Source organism: Prionailurus viverrinus, chromosome D1, assembly GCF_022837055.1.
Source record: "Prionailurus viverrinus isolate Anna chromosome D1, UM_Priviv_1.0, whole genome shotgun sequence".
In the NCBI taxonomy this organism is placed as follows: Eukaryota; Metazoa; Chordata; class Mammalia; order Carnivora; family Felidae; genus Prionailurus; species Prionailurus viverrinus.
In genome coordinates, this window is record NC_062570.1 from 74848717 (window position 1) to 74865674 (window position 16958).

The 16958-nt window shown below is 51.5% G+C and overlaps 1 protein-coding gene across 2 annotated transcripts in view; it reads right to left on the reverse strand.

Moving 5' to 3' along the window:
* The window catches only part of PTPN5 (protein tyrosine phosphatase non-receptor type 5), a 55471-nt gene that overhangs the window by 23644 nt on the left and 14869 nt on the right, over positions 1–16958 (reverse strand). For both annotated transcript variants that reach the window (XM_047879240.1, XM_047879241.1), the window contains exons 2-3: positions 15154–15244; positions 8909–8985 (exon numbers count right to left, since the gene is read on the reverse strand). In XM_047879240.1, coding sequence (XP_047735196.1) covers positions 8909–8985; positions 15154–15173 — 97 coding nt within the window. In that variant the 5' untranslated portion in view covers positions 15174–15244. The remainder of the gene's footprint in view (positions 1–8908; positions 8986–15153; positions 15245–16958) is intronic.

A 16958-nucleotide genomic window follows, 5' to 3' on the forward strand; every position in this document is an offset into this window, starting at 1 on the left:
CCCTCTCTAGCTTCTTCCAGATCCTCTGCTGGAACTGGCCTGGGAAGCCAGTTCTGGAAACCAGTGGTTCTGCTCCAAGAAATTCTCACCCAGTCCCTAAGGGGGCATGTACGCTCATACTCTCTATGGTAGGGGTGGGAGAGGTGGGGGGATCTCCATGTCCTTCGCTTGGAGGAGCTGGCAGGCCGTGTCCGGGGACACGCTGGGGAGTACCGTGCAGTCCTTAGAGGCAAAGAGTCAGAGTACATGCAGCACCACACGATGGATCTCGGGAACAGCGCGGTCAGAGTGGACAGAACGAGATCTAACACAACCCAGTGAATACAGATTAAAAACACACGCAGACAAAATATCGCCGCCCATTCTGCAAGAGCACACAGAGAGACACGTGGAAAACATACGCTGAATCCCTTAGAACACATTAACTACGGGGAGGAGTATGGCAGTGGGAGAAAAAAGAGAATGAATAAGTGGAGAAAACCAGACAGGAGCCTCCTGCAGACCACTGAGGATAACGGGGCTGCGCACCCACGAGTATGACTGACAACACGCTAATACCTAAAGCGATCATTGCCTGCCTCCCCCAAGGAAACATGAAACAAAACCACCACCGAGTTGTGAGTTGGATCAAGGCCCAACGAGGAAAGAACAATGGCCGAAGGAAGGAAGGCCTGTCATCTTGTCTGGGTCCTGGACCTGGGAGGGCTGAAGAGAGGGACACTGCTCTTCTGGCCCCATGGCAGGTTCTGGCTGCCTGGGAATCGATGCCCTCTTTAGGGGGCAGGGCTCACGGACTTGGCTGAAGCAAAGCCAACTGCCAAGGAGACCCCTGAGCCTTTTTCTCTCTGAGCTCATTCGCCAACATATTATCTGAATCATTTTGTTGGATTTCTCCAGGGAGGGGGGATTTCGGGGCCTAGTGGCTGTCTCCACAGATGCCCCCAGAGGATTAACCGACCCCCATTAAGACCCTTGGGGTTGGGTCAGCCTGAGATTCTGGTCCCGCCAGGCTGAGCGACCCAACCTAGAGGGAGGTGACTCACGCCAGACAACCTCCGCACCCCCAACTACCACTCTTGCCTGGCAAGGATTAATTAATATTCTTGGGTGGCTAATCATTTTTTAAATGACTTTGGAATATATGGGGGGGGGGGGAATCCTAATAAGAACATAAAGGAAACTCAAGTCACTCATAATCCTACCACGCCGAGACAGGCACTGGTTTCCTTCTGACATATTTTCTGGTATTTTTTCTTTCTTTGTGGGTGGATTTTTTCCCTCATAAGTCATTCTGTATAGAGGCGTATCCTTAGAATATGCCTCTTTGGATTTCAAGGGTTCAACTTTTAAGCAGTATGGCAGACAGCCTCCAAGGTGCCCTAACGATCCCTACCTCCTGGTATTCACGCTGAGATGCCAGACATGTAAGAAAAGCTTTCTTGGGCCTTCTATCCCAGCCCAGCACCAGGTGAATACAGCTGAGGGAGTGACCTCAGTTGAAGACACATGAGCAGAAGAATCACCCAGCTGGGACCTCCAAGACCCCCTGAATCATGAGCAAATAAGAGGTTGTGGTTTTAAGCCACAAAGCTTTGAGACCATTTGTTATAGATCAAGCAAATAGCAATAGATTATAGCAAATAGCTATAGATTAATCTATAGCAATAGATTAAGCAAAGCAAGAGGCTGGGACTTGAAAAGAAGAAATGGGCTCAAATGAAAACACGAGATTTTTTTTTTTTTTAAGGCATAAAGAACTTCTGGGAGCTGGAGTGATGAGTCCCTGGGCCAGGCCCAGGAGAAAGAGGCCAGCATCTGTCACTGCATATCTTAGGGATGCCTCGGATGTCCATTTGTTTGAAAAGTCTTTAGCCATATCCTGTGTGGAGGCAGATAGCCTTTCTTCCCATTGTGAAGACTCCAGTCACATCACACGTCCAGGTAACTCTCTAAGAATATCAGAACCATTTCTATACTGATGGAGGAAAATGGGTGATCGTCCCTCCCTGCAACCCTGGCCCCTTTCCCCACCTGACTCTGCAAGTAGACAACGCTCCCCCATGTGTCTGTGCTGGCTCAGGCCTGCGGCGGGGAGTCAAGAAAGACCCACAAAGCTATCCTGTCCATTCCAGGGCTGAAGGACTGGCGGGGGACTTGATGCCCGGGCCCTTGGGAATATGCGGAGGGTTTTCTGTTCACACTCCATATCCCGGAACAATCCTCACCAGGGCACTCAGCATGCATCAGCTTATTTAACCCTCACAAGATCTCTGTAAAGATCTCATCATGGTACTATGTCCTTTTAGAGTAAAGGATACGGAACCCGAAGCAGTCAGATAACTTACCCGAGGTGACGCTGCTGGTCAGTGGCAGAGCTGGGATTTGAACCCAGATTGGTCTGCCTCCCCACAGCATCCCAAGACGCAGCTACATGGGTTCGTCCCTCCATATCTGCCCTGGTATCTGAGACGAGTTACCCTATACCATCACTAATCAGTAGTACCTGGGTTGGTACTTCTTTTCCCAATACAATGGTATCATTACACACTGCTCTCCAATTAGGGTTCTTAGCACATCCAAATGCTGGTTTTTTTGGTTTTTTTTTCTTCTCTAGTTTCCATTCTGAAGACTCAAGACAAAGATGATTCACTGTACCGCTAGCCGGTAAACAATCCCAAATGCATTAAAAACTTTGGATGAAAACAGAACCCCAATTATACAAAGAAATAAAAGCCAACAGAACCCAGGCTGCTGTCGACAGGCACAAGACCCCTCAGCAGTACAACTATATCCCCCTAGGCCTGTCTTCTCTATGTTTGTCTATCTGGGCTCCTGCACTTCCTACTAGACCAGCGTGAACCAATACTAGGTACCAGTCGGAGGGGTTTTGCTGAGAAAAAGGGTGAGGAGATGGGAGACATTATGAGGTTAATCTGTTCCTTAAAATGCTTTGATAGCTGATCCCAAAAGACACGAACCAGGACCAGGCCCCTGCTCACCCCTCAGGTGACAATTTAAAGGCCATTTCTTCTGGGAAGACTTCCGTGACCCCCCAAGATAAGGTTACATTATTGATACACCCTTCCATGGTGCCCTCCTCCTTGAAAGCAGGAACCAGGGTCTGTCTCACTCTTCACTGGGTCACCAAGGCCTGGCACAGCCTTGGGTATGGAGCGGATGCTCAATAAAAGTTTGTCAAATTGATAAAAGGGCTTTTCTTTTTTTAAAAAAAAAATTTTTTTTAAATGTGTATTTATTTTTGAGAGAGTGACAGAGCGAGTGGGGGAGGGCAGAGAGAGAGGGAGGCACACAGAATCTGCAGCAGGCTCCAGGATCTGAGCCGTCAGCACAGAGCCTGATGCGGGGCTCGAACCCACCAACCATGAGATCATGACCTGAGCTGAAGTTGGATGCTTAATTGACTGAGCCACCAAGGTGCCCCGATAAAAGGGTTTTTCAATTGGCCCTTCTTCCTGGTTTCTGGCCCAAGGCCTTGTCTGTGTCATGATGGGACAGCTGTGAAAACTATAATGTGACCCTCTGTGATGGCCAGGGATAGTCACTGCAGGTTAGGGTAACGAAGATTTCTTCAATAATGATATCCCCTTTACTGTATAAAAGGCCACCCAGGATGGGCAGTGGGCCTCTAGCTGACACCTAGACATTGTCCCCTTCCAAAGAGGGTCAGCTTGATACCCGTGTTGATTTAGAACCTAGGGCTGGACAGAAGGTAGCCTTTAAGGCACTGGCACTCAGGTGGGAGTCAGTACAAGAGTCACCAAGAGGCCAGCTGGGCAGCGGCCTACTCAGGCCTTCAGGGTCTACTCACAACCTTGCACAGAATACGTTAATCATGGCACACTTAAATCCCAGGGTGGCGGTGACTGTCATGGCTCCAGCCAGCTGTCGGCTGTGGGATGCTGTGGGAGCACCTTATTTCTAAAAGCAGAGCTGTCCTCAGACCCAGGCTGAGGCCCTTCCCCTCTGGCCATGCCAGTCCCCATGGGGCAAGGAGTCCACAGGGCCCAGTGGGTGTGCTCACGCTTTCCCTTCCAGGCCATGCTCTGGCTACTAGAACTCTCTAACCAAACATCCTGAAGCCTGCACAGGTGCGGTAGACCCTCCTGAGGGTGGACGTGGCCTCCTGCCTGGGTACCTTTAGGTTTGAGGGGTGGCCGAAGGGCTGCATCGGGGTGGCATGTGGACCATGTTTGGACCCACAGACTGACGTGCCCACATGCCACACAAGGGCCCTTGCAGAGCAGGACTCAGAAGAGGGTGGTGTGCCACCAGGGGCCTCTTCTGCAGTGTGGCCTTGGTCCCTACAAATATCAAGAGCAGGCCAGCCCTGGGGCTGCCCCCTGGAGACAGTGCGAGCAACACCTGGTGATGTCATGCCATCACTAGCACCTACGGTGGCCTTATCCACCTCCTTCCTCCAGCCCGTACCCCAAAGGAAGCTGCTGGTGACAGGCTGGGACTGCAGTGGTGCCGGCTGGGGAAGGAGCGGAGGCCCCAGCATCAGCGGGGCTGGCTGGTTTCTTGCAAATATGAACACCTACACATGGTTGGGGGGTGGGGATAGTGTGAGTTTGAATGTATAAATGTGTTTGGGTGAATGTGAGCAAGTAAATGAGCAAGGAAGGGGGAGTGAGAGAGAAGAAAAGGAGAGTGACCATGTGTGCAAGACTGCGCATGAGGGAGAAGAAAAAAGCACGCGCGTGTGTGTGTGCACGCACGCACAGAGGAGCAGAGAGGGGACACCAGCGCCTGGGACTATGCACAGCTGAGGGCCTGGGCAAAGGGTAGAGAATGGTAGGGAAGGAGTGTGCCCGCTCGTCTACAAGTGTACATGAGAAGGGGCATGGCTGCGGCAGAAAAAGAGACCTAAAGCGGGAATGACGGAGCAGGCAGATCAGTCTGGATGATGGCCCCATGGAGCCAAGAGATCCCGAGTGCGCAAGAGGAAGGAGGCTCGCAGGTGCGGGAGCTTCAAGTGGGTGTGCGCCCGTGGGGCTGCATGAGGCAGAGAGAGGTGGGGCGTGTGCCCGGGGAGCTGCATGTGGGTATGTGCACGTGCACACACGAGCACGGGGCTGGGACAAGTGAGCACTAAGACAAGCGTGTGAGCACAGGCGGGCAGTGCCCCGGGAGGTGTGGGTGAGCGAGCCTGTCCCGAGGCAGCTGCGGGCTGCCTGGGGGTGCTGGCGATGCCTGAGGATGTTTCCACCCAGAAACCTCCATCTGGGAGGACTCCGCGACCTGCTTGGTGCTGATTCAGGTCCGGGTGACCGTGGCCGGGCGTGTTGGCCATGCCGCCCCTTGCTGGCGGTGCGTGTGGGAACACGTGAGTCACGCAGGCACGGCTAGCCCTCACACCACCTCGTCTCACCCCGCAGGAAGCCAGCTGGGAGGGGAACAGATCACTGGAGGGCTGTATTTTTACCCCATCATTATGCAATTGCTTGCAATGCCCGTGAGCTCATTCTCTGAAGGCCTTGCACCCCGATTCTCTCAGCCTTTATAACCGCCCCCCTCCTTTTATGTCCAGGTTGCTGCTCAGGTCAGTGGTTCTGACTGATGAGCATTTATGGAAGTCTGCTTCTTACCAGGTTCTGGGACCATCCTACTTACAATGCCAAACCACCCCCCAGGTCCTTTCTCATGCCTCCTTCTTGGCTTTAATTTTCTCCACAGCACTTACCACTATCTGCCATGCTAAATATTTTATTTATGTTACTCAGTGTCTATCTTTCTCTAAATAGCGATGCCTATAGCTCACTTGCTATGTGCCAGGTACCGTTCTGAGCTTTTCATTAACTCATGTGATCTTACAACAACTCTGCATGGTAGTAAATAGTATTCTTTTTTTTTAATTTTATTTTTCTTAATGTTTATTTTTGAGAGTAAGAGTGCGGGAGGGGCCGAGAGACATGGAGACCCAGAATCCGAAGCAGGCTCCAGGCTCTGAGCTGTCAGCACAGAGCCCGATGCGGGGCTTGAACCTGTGAATTGTGAGATCATGAACTGAGCCCCAAAGTCAGTCGCTCAACCGACTGAGTCACCCAGGTACCTCAGTATTCTTAATTATATTTTGTAAAATCAAGGCACAGAAAGGTTAAATAGCTTGCCCATGATCATCCCAGGGGCAAGTGGTGGAATCAAGCCTAGGTCCAGAGTCCCTGCTCTTACTCAGCACACAACACTGCCCTGTGAGTGTGGAGATTTTCTATTTGGTCCACTGTTGAATCTTTACTGCTTACAAGAGTGCCCTGTGCAGGCAGGTGCTCAACGAACAGTCATTCAATGAATGAAGAAATGAGTGAATGAAGGCTGGTCATGGAGGATGAAACAGATAGGCATTTGCTTTCAAAGAACTCATGGTCCCATGGAGGAAGCAGGGTAGAACATCATTGCAAAACATCATTGCAAAACATCATTGCAAAATCCTATCACAATGGCATCATGAGAGTCTAGAGGGGCCTATGACTTGCCTGGCCCTTGGCAGGCAGTGCTTTCCAGAAGAAGAATGCAGATGAGGCAGGCACAGTGACACTGCCCATCTCTTGCAGGCTCCTCCCTGGGGACAGACACACCTTAGCTCTTCCTGCTTCAGTTCACAGGGTGCCAGAAAATGATGGGTGTCCACAGTGACAGTGGCGGCAGAATGGGGAAGTGGCCAGGGGCATGGGCTCTGGAAAGAGACTGCACGAAGTGAACCCTCACTCTACCAAACACTAGCTATGTGACCTTGGACAGACTCTCACTTCCCTGGGCCTTGGTCCTCTCATCTCTAAGTTGGGACAGGAAATGATGTGAACTACTTAGGGCAGTGGACAGGATCACGTGCGATGTGTATGTGAGAGTATTTAGAACAGTGCCTGTCATAAGGAAGGCAATGTGCCGGCTCCAAAGGAGATGACCAATACTCCTCTTCCATTCGGAGTCGGCTGCTGGCTTTTGGGGAGGATTGGAATTTACCCTATTATTCTTATTACTGTAGTCTCTCTCCTGGGGTTCCACCCCATTTTCCAGAAGCGGCTCACAGCCAGGCAAGGACAAGTCTCTTTTATTCACCACTGTATTCCTAGCACCCAGGATAATACCTGACACATAGTAGGTGCTCAAAAAGCATTTGTGGAATGAATGTTTGTGTGATTATATTTATCTAATCCCTGTAAGGATAAATATACCGCTGTGAGGATAAACACTTGTATTGCTGTTGTTTCCATTTGCAAATGAGGACTAGAGGCCCAGCAAAGGGTAAGGGACTTGTCCATAAACAGCCTAAAGCCAGACTCAAATGCCAAAGCCGCTGCCCTTTCCTTCACACTGTGCTCCTTTCTGGACTCCTATACATCATGTCCTATTTTCCGTGGATTTTTTCTAGCCAGCGGGCCATCCCCGGTCGTACAATCATCTCTGAATTCTATGACTCATATCTGAATCACAGAACGCTTAATAGTTGAAAGGGACTTTTGATGTCATCTCGACCTCCCACCCATTGTGGAAATTTCCTCTCCACTGTCTATCCAGACAATACTTGAATGCCTCCAGTGATGGAACACTCATTTTCCTCCTCTTGAATTATCCAGCTCTACAACTGGACTACTTTCAGAGTCAGGAAGAAAGTTCTGCATCCCGTGGGCCAGCAGGCCTCTCTTTAATTTCTCCGTATCTGGTTTATGCCAGCCGCTTAAGACACGCAGTACGAATCTGCTGCCCCCTCCACAAAGACAACCTTTCATATAATCACAGACAGCTCTCATATCCCTCTGGAGAATTCTGTTCTTCAAGCTAGCTGTTTCGGGTCCCCACAAGGGCACCTGTAAGATGACACCCATCCTAGACCATCTCAACAGGCCTTCCAAAGTGTTTTGAGCAATGGCACCCCCTCCTGGACACGGCATGAACTGCACCAAAGGGCTCAATCCTTACCTGGAGGCCTGAGAAAGCTTCCCCAGTAGCTGGGCCACTGGCTCAAGGTGTGAGTAAAATAACTACCTATTGTAAAGAATCATCGCTTCAGAGTCATACCTCCTTGTTCTCAATGTCCATCCTAAAGAGTATCACTGAAGACTCCACTCTAAGGTTCCTCACCGATCATGAGGTTTCTGACAAGCTACAGGTTTGGTTTGGAAAAAAGATGAAAACGTACTGTGTTATGGGATGACGATAACTTTTTTCACTTGTCAGATTTTCTATTATTCCCACAACGGATATTTGTTGTAAGTAAGAAAAAAAAAAGACTTCCGTAAAAAGAAAAAACAATATGTTGAAAACTCCTCCTATTCTCCTTTCCTTTATTCCTTCCATGGCCTGGGTACTTGGTCCGCATGCTGCCACCCCACAGGCAAGAGTGCCTCGGTCGGTCGTGTCTCCGCGGTGACTGCAAAGGCCTGTGGTTCAGCCGCCCAGGTTCCCCACAAGCGCAATCAACCAGACTCGGGCGGCACAAAGCTGACACTCGCAGCCAGCTCTGTCAACAGGGCCGCTGGGTGGTTTCTCCACATTACCTGCCCCACCGTCAGCTCACGCCACACTCAGCCTGTCTGTGTTTCCTAACCTTACCTCCGGAAGTCTGCCCCGCACACCGCCGGCCGGCGGTCACGTCCCCAGCAGCCCTGGCCTCCCCAGCTCTTCACCCTTCCCCCCACCCCTCCCGGCACACCCTCGGTGCCTGCTCTTCCCTCCACGGGAGCCCAGAGCAGCTTCATATGACAACAGGTCAGAAAGACATCAGGGATTAGAAAAACAAATCCTCATTTAAACGGAGACCTTGTGACCAGCTGAGTCACTCCTCTCGAGCAAGTTCACAGCTAAGCGGGCTCTTCTCCAGCCCGTGTCATCCGGGGCTCTCTCCCTGCATTCGGAACTCTGGGGGCACCTGGGTGCCAGGAAGACTCACCCGGCAGCTTCTCGCTGCAGCACATGTCCAGGGCCCCTCCCTCGGAGTCATCAGCAGGGTGCTTCTCTCTCTCACTCCTGCAGCAGATGGAGAACGGGAGATGAACAGGGATCAAGGCAAAACCCTGAACAAAGACAAAAAAGGCTTCTGGCTTGCCCTGCGTCCCTCTGAGTAACTCTACCCCAGCGGGGGACCCGAACAGAAGGACCGACCTACAGAAGGGACAAGCTGCAGAGGCAGGAGCAGAATTCTGCAGGCATTTTCCCTGTGGAATAATCAGCAGTAGCATTCCCTACAACCATCACCACCACCATCACCTCTGCCATGGAGGGAGGGCTTGCTATGTGCCAGGCACTTACAAAATTTATCACACTAAATCTCCAGCATGGATGAGGGATCAACCAACAGGCTCAGAGAAGTTCAGTAACTTGCCTAAGGTCACAACAGCTCACTAGGGCAGAGTGGGGCATGAGATTACAGTCTACGACTCTAGGCTAGGCTCTCACTGTTGTGCTGCTGTGCCTCCTAGCTCCTGTGGGTTTGAACCACGCGTGAGCAAGAAGGGGGGTGTGGGTAACACACGGTCTACGTCCAGGTCCTCAAGGCCTGCAACGACCTTCTGCCTCAGAGGCCCACAGAACTCTTCTCCAGAAATCGTTAGAAAACGTAGCTATATGTATTTTTTTGCATATTCTAAATGTTCTATTTCTTTCTGACATCAGAGAGCCCTCTTTCTAGCCTACCTGGGCACTTTCCAAGCCTATCATGGGGCCTAGCTTTTCTCCTTTAACCCATGACCTGGGAAAAGGTTGCTGGAGATCAGCTAGACCTCATCAAGTGTCTGTAGAGCAGACATACCCCGAGGGCAACTGTGCAGCTCGCAGGGGTTCCCCTACTCTGGGAACGGCCTGAAATCAACTATGGGCTCCAGCGGCTGTCTGCCCTTCATGTTCTGATCCCTGGCAGCAGCTGATTTATCAAGGCTAGACACACCAACTAGGTTGGGTCGATCAGATCCTCTCCCCTGTGTTTTTCAAATGCATTCCGGGGGCGGGGGGGGGGGGGGTGCTGGAGTCTGCAGATGCTGGCTCTAAATCATGGCAGCTACAGTGCCCTGGAGAGAAAGTCCTAAAAACCGCTAATGCTGCGGGTCTTGGGGCCGCTCCATTTCTGCCCATCCTGAGTCTTAAGTGGGCAACACGTCCGTCAAAACCATGAGATGCCCCAGGATCCTTCCAATAAATTCCAACATTTTAGCTTAAGCCAGTGTGAACTGATTTCTGAAATTGGCAGCCAAAAGAAACTTTAATACAGCACTGCCGGTATAATACTTCCATGAAGTCCAAGAGGTCAGCTGCCTCTCTGCCCACTGCTTCTGCAATCCTGACTCTCGGACTGGTCCTGAGGCCAGTTTCAGGCCCAGCTGCAGATCTGAAACAATTAAGGCTAGACAGACAGGGTTAAGGGTGACCCCTTTCATTCTGACTTCTTCTGCTCTCAACTGGCATTGCGTTGTTTTATCTTCTCCTCATTCTGACCGGCAGGGTCTCTGAGAATCTCAAATCTCGGAGCCTGGCCCTCCTGCAGAGAGAAGGCGGCTATCTTCAAGGCCCTTTACATGTCTCCCGAATCTCTCACTTTTCTTCCTCTCCACCACCTACATCTTGGTCCAAGCCAGCTTCTCTTGCCTAGATTACTTTGGCAGTCTTTTAACTGGTCTCTGGCATTCATTCAAGCTGGCCCCTAAAACATTCTCCATATGGTTCCAATACATATGGCTTCATAGTTTGTGCAGTTTACAATCCGCACAACTGGACGGGGCAGGCCTGAGCTAGAATCAACTGTTTTAAAACTCAACCTTTTATCATCTAAGCTTCTTTTTAAAAAATACATTAATGGCATCCTATTGTACTAAGAAAAAATACAGAAATCCTTTAACATGCTTTACTAGGTCTTGCATGACTTGACCCCTATTTATCCCTCCAGCCTTATTTTATACCCCCTTTTCCCCTTTGTCCTCTGCACTTAAGCTACACCGGACAGGCTCTTTTCTCCACAGGGCCTCTGCACATGCTTTTCTCTCTGCCTAGAGAGCTGCCCCGGCTCTACTTCCTGGTACTTTTTACTCCTAGAACTTGACACTGTTTGAAATTTCGTTTTAATTTATGCCATTATGAGATTAGCATTAGTTAGACTGTAAGCTATATGAGGACAGGGGCCACCCTTTCTGTTTTATTCACCACTGTGTCTTCAAAGTCTTGCACAGTGCCTGGCTCATCATAGGCATTCAATAAATAAGTAAATAATCACTTGTTGAGTAAGTGAACGTTGCCCTGACCTTCTTGGAAAAAGCATCAGGAACCTCAAACACGGCCATTATCTGAGCTGCCTTGTGGGCAGGTCTTTGTGAAGCCACCTGGAACCCCCCTCCACAGCTGTTGTCCAGAGCAGGCACAGAATCACACATCCAGAAAGCTCCTCATTCAGAAGAGAAGGAAAATGGAGCACAGAATCCGGGCCTGACTCGGTCCGGGTAATGTATCAAGCTGGTGGCCAGGGGGATTGGGATCCTGAGGCTTTTCTCTCTTTAGAGTAAAGAGCACCAGGAGCATGAGGGTTGGCTCCCGGCTGGGTGCAGAAAGGTAACCAAGGTATCTAGAAACCTCTGGAAGGGGACCCATGTGTGACTCACAGCTGTTTTCACACCTTAAGCCTCCCAGGCCCCAAGCCGTGTTCAGAATAGCTCAGGGCTGCATGTATGCAGCGGACTCTATAAATAAGCTTCCTAGAAAATGACTAATTTCATAATCAGAAAAGCAGAAAGAGTAGCACCTCTCATCTGTAGAGGAAAATGGAGCAAAAGCCCGCTGCTCGGCCTTGTCGCTGAAGGACTCCAGGCGACCTCGGCCAGAGCCTGCGTGGCTAGGCTGTTCGGGGAAGGGTTTTAATGAGATTTCTGAAGAGAAGAGATGGTCCATTCAGGGAGGATGGAGAAGCCCAGTCTCTGGACACTGCCCTCTCTCCCCCCCTCACCTGCCAAGAGCAGAAATAGCTGCTTGCAGTAAGATTACTGCAGGCTCCTTCTCTCTCCTTTTCCATTTCTAGGAGCTGGGCAAAAGGAGCAGAAAACTGGCCTCCTGCGACAACAGGCGGCAACTCGCTGGGCTGGCCCCGCACCGCTGCCCTTACAGTCAGACAGCCCCAGAGAGAAAAGGACTTGGAGATTACCCAGCCTGTCCTTCCTTCATTGATGGAGAGTATCTGGGTGGGGACAGAACCTTCCCAAAGCCACTGCCTCATTCAACAAGCATGGCCTGTGAGCAAAGCACCAGAGCTGTCCTAGGAATACAGTGACGAACAAGCCAGGCCCCTCCCAACGGAGCTCCCAGTCATCTCCGGAAGACACACACACAAACACGACCGACCGCACCCACACCTGCTTTAATCGAGGATGACCTATTCACTAGATACCCTGGGGAGCTCGGCCTGCGGTGAGGGGGCAGGCTGTGTGTGGGGCAGTCTTCTGCAAGGGGAAGATAGCAGCAGGTTCTTAAAGGATGCTTCTAGAGGCACCTGGGCGGCTCAGTCGATTGAGTGTCTGACTTCGGCTCAGGTCACGAGCTCACGGTTCACGAGTTCCAGCCCTGCATCGGGCTCTCTGCTGTCAGCACAGAGCCTGTTTCAGATTCTCTGCCTCCCTCTCTCTGTCCCTCCCCTACTCATGTTCTCTCTCCCTCAAATAAATAAGACTTTTTTTTTTTTCTTTTTAAAGGACGTTTCTACATGGATGAGGGGTCACGAGGGAAAGAACTTCTTTCATGGCACAGACGGCAAGAGCAAGACACAGAGGTCTGAGATGTAAGAAACATCGGGCACTAGCTGGGAGCAGGATGGTCAGCGGGATGGGTAGGTGATGGGGGCTAGGCCCCAGGCAGAGGCACGTGACTAAGGAGCAGGCCTCACCACCAGGAATCCTGCCTTCCCGGTGAGGCAGCCTTCCACTTGACCATGGGGCTTCCCTTGACCCGAGAAGTGCCATGGGCTCCCCACCCCTAGCCTGGGCAGGGGAGGTCTATAATAGGACAGGGGACCAGTAGCATGTGGTTGAGGAAGGGACATCAGACCTGGCCGGTGGTATCTGATCCAGTCCCAATCGACTCCTTTTTAAAATTACGGTAAAACACACATAAGATAAAATTCACTCTTTTAGCCAATTTGGAAGTGTACAATTCAGTGGCACTTAATATAGTCACAATGTCGCACAACCACCACAGCTATCTAGTTCCAGAGCGATTTCATCACCCCAAAAGGAAACCTCGTACCCATTAGGGAGCCCCCCCACCCCGCCCATCCTCCCCACCCCCAGCCTCTGGCACCCATTAATCTGCTTCCTGTCCCTATAGATTAGCCTGTTCTGGGTATTTTATATAAACGGAATCATATAATACGTGGTCTTTTGTGTCTGGCTTCTCTTACTCCGCATGATATTTTCTAGGTTCATCCAGGTTGCAGCACATATCAATACTTCATTCCTTTTTATGGCTGAATAACATGCGACTGTGTGGATACACTACCTTTTATTTATCCGTCCATCAAGCGATCGACATCAGGGTTGTTTCCACCTTCTGGCTATTACAAACAGTCTGCTGTGAACCCAACATCTCCTTTAAACTCTGCCTCCAACACACTTATGACTTTGGGGAATCTTCTCTCACCCTGGGCCCCTGAAGCCTCATCTATAACATCAGGTGGTCAGACCCCTCGCAGCCTGCGTGGCAACACCGCCCTCTGTTTACGTGCGTGTGTGTGTGTGTGTGCGTGTGTGTGAAGGTAACGTGTGCCCGACAGCTATTCCACCATTGCTGGATGCTGGAGATGGGACCTGGACCAGCCCACCTCATCTTCTTGGAACTCATGGCTGGTGGGGGAGACATGGGACAGGTACCTGCTGCGGGATGGGTGAGTCAGCATTCTAACAGAGGCCTGTCTGGGATGGGGCAGGTGCACCTCACCTCTGTCTGGGGGGGTGGGGGTGGGATGGGGGATGGGTGGGTGCCGATAGGAGGTATCATGGAATAAATGCCAGCATTGCCCAGGGCTAGTGTAGAGAAATAGCTGACAGGTTTGGGGAGGGAGGCAGAGCTGCATCCTCTTCCTGGGTGGGTGAGGGGCCAGGCGGCGCTAGGATGGTAAAGCCTGATTCCTGGGCCCCCAGCAACCTCCGGACCGAATGCAGGCAGATGTGCCTCTACCCTGGGCTTCATGCTCCTGGGGCTCCGGGGCCCCCGGGACCCCCGTCACTGTTAACATGGAGTTCCTATGACCCTCCCAGAGCTCTGATACCACCAGACCTCGCTATTCCCCGTGTACTCCGACTTCTAGGCCTTTGTTCCCACTCTTCCCTCAGCCTGAAGTTTCCTTCTCCCCTCCTGCCAGGTCTTACTCATCCTCAACATGACCTCTTTCATGGAGCAGTCCCTGATCTCCTGGGGAGAATCAAGCTCTCCCATCTCGGGGCCCCCTCACACTCCTGGCTCACTACTTCTCTCTGCCTCTTACTTTGTTCTGTTGCTATAGTTAGCTGTTTATGCACCTGCTCCCCCCACCAGCTTTCCAGTCACTTAAGAGCATCCCCACCCCCTCAGCCACCTCTGCATCCCAGGTGTTCAGGGCCTGAGCCTATTGCTGGACACATTAGAGGTCAAGTGGAAGGCAGTGTCTTAGGGTTAATGGCTTTGGGGGCTCTGGGAAGACAGACTTTAGCTAGGATCTTCCCGGCCTGAAGAAGACAGCCAGACCACGATCAGAAAGTGGCCCACGGGGCGCCTGGGTGGCGCAGTCGGTTGAGCGTCCGACTTCAGCCAGGTCACGATCTCGAGGTCCGTGAGTTCGAGCCCCACGTCAGGCTCTGGGCTGATGGCTCGGAGCCTGGAGCCTGTTTCCGATTCTGTGTCTCCCTCTCTCTCTGCCCCTCCCCCGTTCGTGCTCTGTCTCTCTCTGTCCCAAAAATAGATGAACGTTGAAAAAAAAAAAAAAAAAAAAAAAGAAAGTGGCCCATAATGCCATCGAGATGTTCATCAGTGTGTTCAGCACGCATGGGCCAAGGACATGCTGCTTTCATGGAAGACAAATGATCGGGCTGACTGCTTCATGCAAATGAGTCACACGTCCCAGCGCATGCACATGGAGAGGGCGTGTCCTCCTCAACGGGTTGAGCTGCAGGGAAGCCCACACACATCACTCACCTGGCTTCCTCATAATTCATTCCCAAGGTGTCTGGATGGGGAAAGGAGCCATCGGGGGCCAGGGCAGGAAGTTCCTCCGCAGAAAAGCACACTGGAGATGTGAACAGAGAGAAGCCAGCTTTAGAACACCCAGATGGGGGACTGAGGCGAGAGAGGGTAAGTGCCTGGCGGCACGTCACAGAGCGTAGACAGCTGTTTTCAGAGAGTTAGAAACTCCGAATGTCCTCTCGGGAGTCGCCACTCTCTTCTCCTGGTGCCCTGCTTATCTGGTGCCACAGGAGGGCCCAAGACCAGAGGTCTGTTACCTGTTATTCTGTGTTAGACCTTTCTGCCTAAATGTCTGAGTCAGTTTCTGTTGCTGGTTACCAAAGAACTCAGACTGATGTGTGCAGAGAACTTGGGGAACAGATAGGCTCTGAGCCCTGGGCTCCCAATGCTTAGTTCACTGCTATTTCCATCCTGCCAGGCTGCCTACCCTCCCTGCCCAGCTGTCCACTGTCCAGCCATCTGTCCCCACGTCTGAGCAGACTGCAAACTTGGAGTGTTCTGGATCCCAAACACAGGGTCTGAGTGTTCTCTGCTTGGGATGTGCCCAGATAAATGATGACTTCTCCATCCTGCTCTGTTGGTGGGAGACAGGGGTGTGGGTGTGGCAGAAGGGAAGGGAAGGTGGATGCTAGAGAGGTCCAGCCTGTGGAGGCGCTCGGGCAACAAGAAGTTTTCCATCTTTCGTGTGAGTCAGATTCAGGGACTAGAACATTCGCTTGCTCAACAAGTGTTTATTAAACAGCTCCTCTGTGCAGGCCATGGCGTGAACCGTAGCTCAAGGCATAATGGGGGGCTGCAGGTCAGCAAAGGCAATGGTGACATAGGTGGCCAGTCCGATGGAGAAGGGCAGGGTGCTGGGGGGGCACCAGTGAGGCCCCTAATGAGGCGGGGATATCAGGAGAGGTTCCCGGGAAGGGATTTAGGATGTGAAGGAGGAGCTGGGGTCAACGGCTACGGAATGTGAGAGGGGCACATGGGCTGTTCTCGGCAGAAGGAGGGCATGGGAACAGGCCTGGAGTTAAAAGAAATCAGGGCACATACAAGAGATGGAGAGAAACTCTGTCTGACAAGGGGAGAGTGAAAATGGAGAGTGACATGGGACGGGGACACTGACTGAGATGCTCATTTGTGAAACACTTCCTTCTTGTTTTCCATCTCCCTCCTCTTCTTTCTAGGGAGGTGAGACAGACCTTAATTCTTCAAACAGCCCTAGGAGGAACATACTTTCATTACCCGTGTTTTCTAGATGAAAAAATGGAGATTCAGAGAAGTGAAGTGACCAGCCCCAGGCCACACAGCTAGTAATGACAGATCTGCCCCTCGCCGCCCATATTCCTAAGCTCTCCTCTCTTCTGGCTTTCAGCCTTTGTTGAAAACAATGCTCTGAAAATAGGAAGAGAGTGGACACGAACGCATCAGCAGACTTTCTTTAAAAAAAAAAAAAAAACTCACTATAGGTCTATGTGGCTGCAACCCATTTTACAGATGAAGAAACTAAGGCTTGGGGGCCAAGTGACTTCCAGGCTCACACAGTGGGCAAATTAGTGAAGGAACCAGAGGGGTGGATGCTAGCGTGCCTGTCTTCCTGCCCAGGGCCCTGAAGGAGCTCACTCTGAGGGGCCATTAGCTTTGTGTGCCTTTCCCATGACGGGAGTGACCGGAAGTCCTCCCCTGGCCTGTGGCCTCAGGTTTCCCCGTGTGAGGAAGCAGCCCAGAGAGACTGGTTTGGGTGAAGAGTGTAGGTGATGGTGGCAGCC